General features: G+C 42.6%; 1 protein-coding gene across 1 annotated transcript; it reads left to right on the forward strand.

Annotated features, from left to right (window-relative positions):
* The first annotated feature begins 512 nt into the window (after positions 1-512).
* Positions 513-1,001, forward strand: LOC143579796 (uncharacterized). Its single transcript, XM_077062997.1, has one exon. It carries the CDS (start codon positions 513-515, stop codon positions 999-1,001), a length of 489 nt encoding a protein of 162 aa, XP_076919112.1.
* Positions 1,002-3,267: the final 2,266 nt, after the last annotated feature.

The following is a 3,267-nucleotide window of genomic DNA, read 5'->3' on the forward strand; positions in this document are numbered from 1 at the left end:
TTCTCTCTCAAATTCTTGAATTCTAAGGTTGTTCTTCATAAGCTAATATTTCATTTTAACTAACTTCTCAATACTTAAAGCTTGATGTTACAACATATATATAATATATATTATTTTAAACATAAAATTATAATAGAAAAATTATATAAAAACAATTATAATTATATAAAAAGTAATTGATAAATAATCAACAAGCAGAGCTCGAGCTTGAAAATCTACTCACGAGCCGAGTTCGAGCTTTGTAAATAGAGTTCAAGACGTAGCAAGCTTGAGCTCAAATTCTATGCAAGTTAAATGAGCCGAGCTTGAGTTTGAACGAGCCCCCTCGCCTCATTTGCACTCCTAAAAATCACTAAAACATTATGAAAGAACAATTGAAAAAAAAAATAGTTTAATGTCCACATCCATAAAGTAACACAAAATCCTCGCTCCTTCCTTATTCCTTTTACGCGCATTTCCACATCCATAAATACCCAACCAACCAACCAACCATTCAAACTCATAACAAACTAATGGGAAACTACATCTCAGCATGCGCTTTGATTCCTTTCACTCCCAAAATCAAAACCGCAAAAGCCGCCAGAGTCATCTTCCCCTCGGGCGAAATCCGCCAGTTTCAAAGCTCCGTCAAGGCAGCCGAGATCATGCTCGACTGCCCTAACTTCTTCCTAGTCAACTCTCACTCGTTAAATCTCAACCGCCGCTTCGCTCCTTTGTCCGCGGACCAAGATCTGGAGTCCGGAAACGTTTATATCATGTTTCCGGTGAGACGAGTGAATTCGATGGTGACGCCGGGTGATATGGCGGCCGTGTGGCTGTCGGCGAACAGTGCGCCGAAGCGTATTTCCGGGAGGATAACGCCGGAGACGGTGGAGGTGGAGGTGGAGAGTGAGCCGAGGTTGGTGGTGGACGCGCCGGAGTTTGCTCACCGGATAATGGTTTGCCGGTCGAAGAAACCGGTGTTGGATACGATAACGGAGGAGCCGGTCCGGTTCAAGTAGTTGGGTTAGGTTTTAAGGGTAGAATGGTAAACTTGTAGATAAGGTTTATTATTGGGATTTAATGATTTATCATGTGATTATGATTTATGAATTATATAGTCAAGATAAAGATTTTGAATTTGGATATAAATAGTTGTTGCTTGTTAGTTAACCTTATTGAAACACTAATAAAGACTTCCTATGTACATGTTAGATTTTTACTCATCATTTAAATATATACGCGAAAAATTCCTTTGATCTGCTAATATAAGGTGTTTATTACTGGTAAAAAGAGTGAGTACGAGTCCATAAATTAAACAATTGGTAAAAAAAAGGGGTATCTATTTACTATTGAAAATGTATAAATTTTTATTGTTAAATTTCAATTCGTTTCTTTACTTACATATTCGTTTGTTGTTGGGACTTAACATTGAAAATCCGAAAAGTCATGGTGATACATGAATAGTTGATTTTCAATCCCCATTAACTTATGTTTTAAATTGAAGATTTGAAAAGTCATGGTGATACATGAATTGGTCAATCTCCAATATTCATTTACTCGATATTTTAAATTGAGAATTCGGAAAGTCATGGTGATGCATGAATTGTCGATTTTCAATTCGAATTCATTACCTGTATTAAGTTTGCATTTAAATTCATATTTTACTTCAAAATTTGATAGCATTTAACTCCGCGAAACAAGCTTTACGACGATATACTTTGCGCTAAAACGATTTCCCATACCAAGATATTAACAAAAACTAAAACTTTTATAGAATGCCTCCGCTATCTCGCCGTCATCTGAGGAGAGAAGCCGCGCGCAGACGTATGCAGCGTCGTTCCCAGGAAATGGCCGCCGCAATAGCCAAGCCTTAAACCAAAATAATACCAACCCCTCCGGATACAATATTAAATCCTTAATGCGGGTAACCCTCCGAAATTCACAGGGCTTGAAGGAGCCACCGTAATGCTCCAATGGCTCGAGAAAATTGAGAACACCTTCCTCCATACTCAATGCCCTCCAGACCGACGAACCTTATACGCCTCAAGTGTCCTAGAATCAAGGGCGCTTACTTGGTGGAACGGAGTAGCTCACGCGCGTGGCGCAGAGGCTGCTTCTAGCATGCTCTGGGAGGAATTCAAGGAACTTTTGACTAGAGAATTCTGCCTCTCCAACGAAATAAAGCGCCTTGAGGAGGAATTTTGGAACTTGAAGCAGTACAGTGGCGAAGCGCGCGAGTACGCTACGCGCTTCCACGAACTAAGTTTGCTTGTCCCGCACCTAGTTACCCCTTCCCGCCGAGCCATCGAGAAGTTTCTTGGGGGTCTCCCCATGGAAATTCAAGATTCTGTATGGGCCAGGAACCCAGTAACCCTCTCTGACGCATCGAGTTGGCGCTGTGCTCAGCGACAACCATGTCAGGCAGGAACCCCTGTTCCTGCGGGGAGCCGAAAAGACCAAACTCACCAAGACTGTCCCAGAACCAACAGAAACCAAGCCAGAACCCTCAAACCGTAACAACCTCAAGCGTAGGCGCAGACCCAATCATCAAACCTACGCGCTTACCAACCCGCTCGTTGTCCAGCAACCCGCCTACCAACCTCTAGTACACGCTCCTAACCCACTGCCAACCTACCCAACACCCCCTGTAGTCCATAACTATGCCTTAACCAATCCCGCACTCCCTGCCCGTCAACTAAGAAACCTTACACAGGAAACCAACCCTTTTGCCCAACCTGTAGACTTCACCATCCAACTCAAGTTCCGTGCCGACAATGTAACCGATGTGGCCGTACTGGTCACACTGCTGAAAACTGTAGAGTCCTTCCCGCCAACCCAATCGCGCAAACACCACCAACTTACCCGCTAAACCCACAACCAACATACCCTAATCCACGACCCAGGTCGTGCTATAACTGCGGTGACCCAGTCATTTCCGGAACGCGTGCCCGAGACTGCAAGTACAAATTACGCAAGCTAATCCGGTTAACCAAATTTCAAACAAGTGACGCTGCGGACGAGCTTTTAATATAACCGCGCACCAAGCGCAAGCGAATAATGACGTGGTTAATGGTACATTTTTACTTAACGGACAATATGCATCTATACTTTTTGATACTGGCGCCGATAGGAGCTTTATTTCTCGCGCATTTGAACAAAAACTTGCGCGACCACGAGTAAACTTAAACGAAACTTTTCAGTTGAATTGGCTAATGGTGAAACTATTATAATAAACTTCGTGATCAAAGATTGCACGCTTAACCTTAATGAACATGATTTTCTAAT

The sequence above is a fragment of the Bidens hawaiensis genome, unplaced genomic scaffold (assembly GCF_021521415.1).
Source record: "Bidens hawaiensis isolate Kalapana, Puna unplaced genomic scaffold, B.hawaiensis_p1.1 tig00029978_1, whole genome shotgun sequence".
Lineage (NCBI taxonomy): Eukaryota > Viridiplantae > Streptophyta > Magnoliopsida > Asterales > Asteraceae > Bidens > Bidens hawaiensis.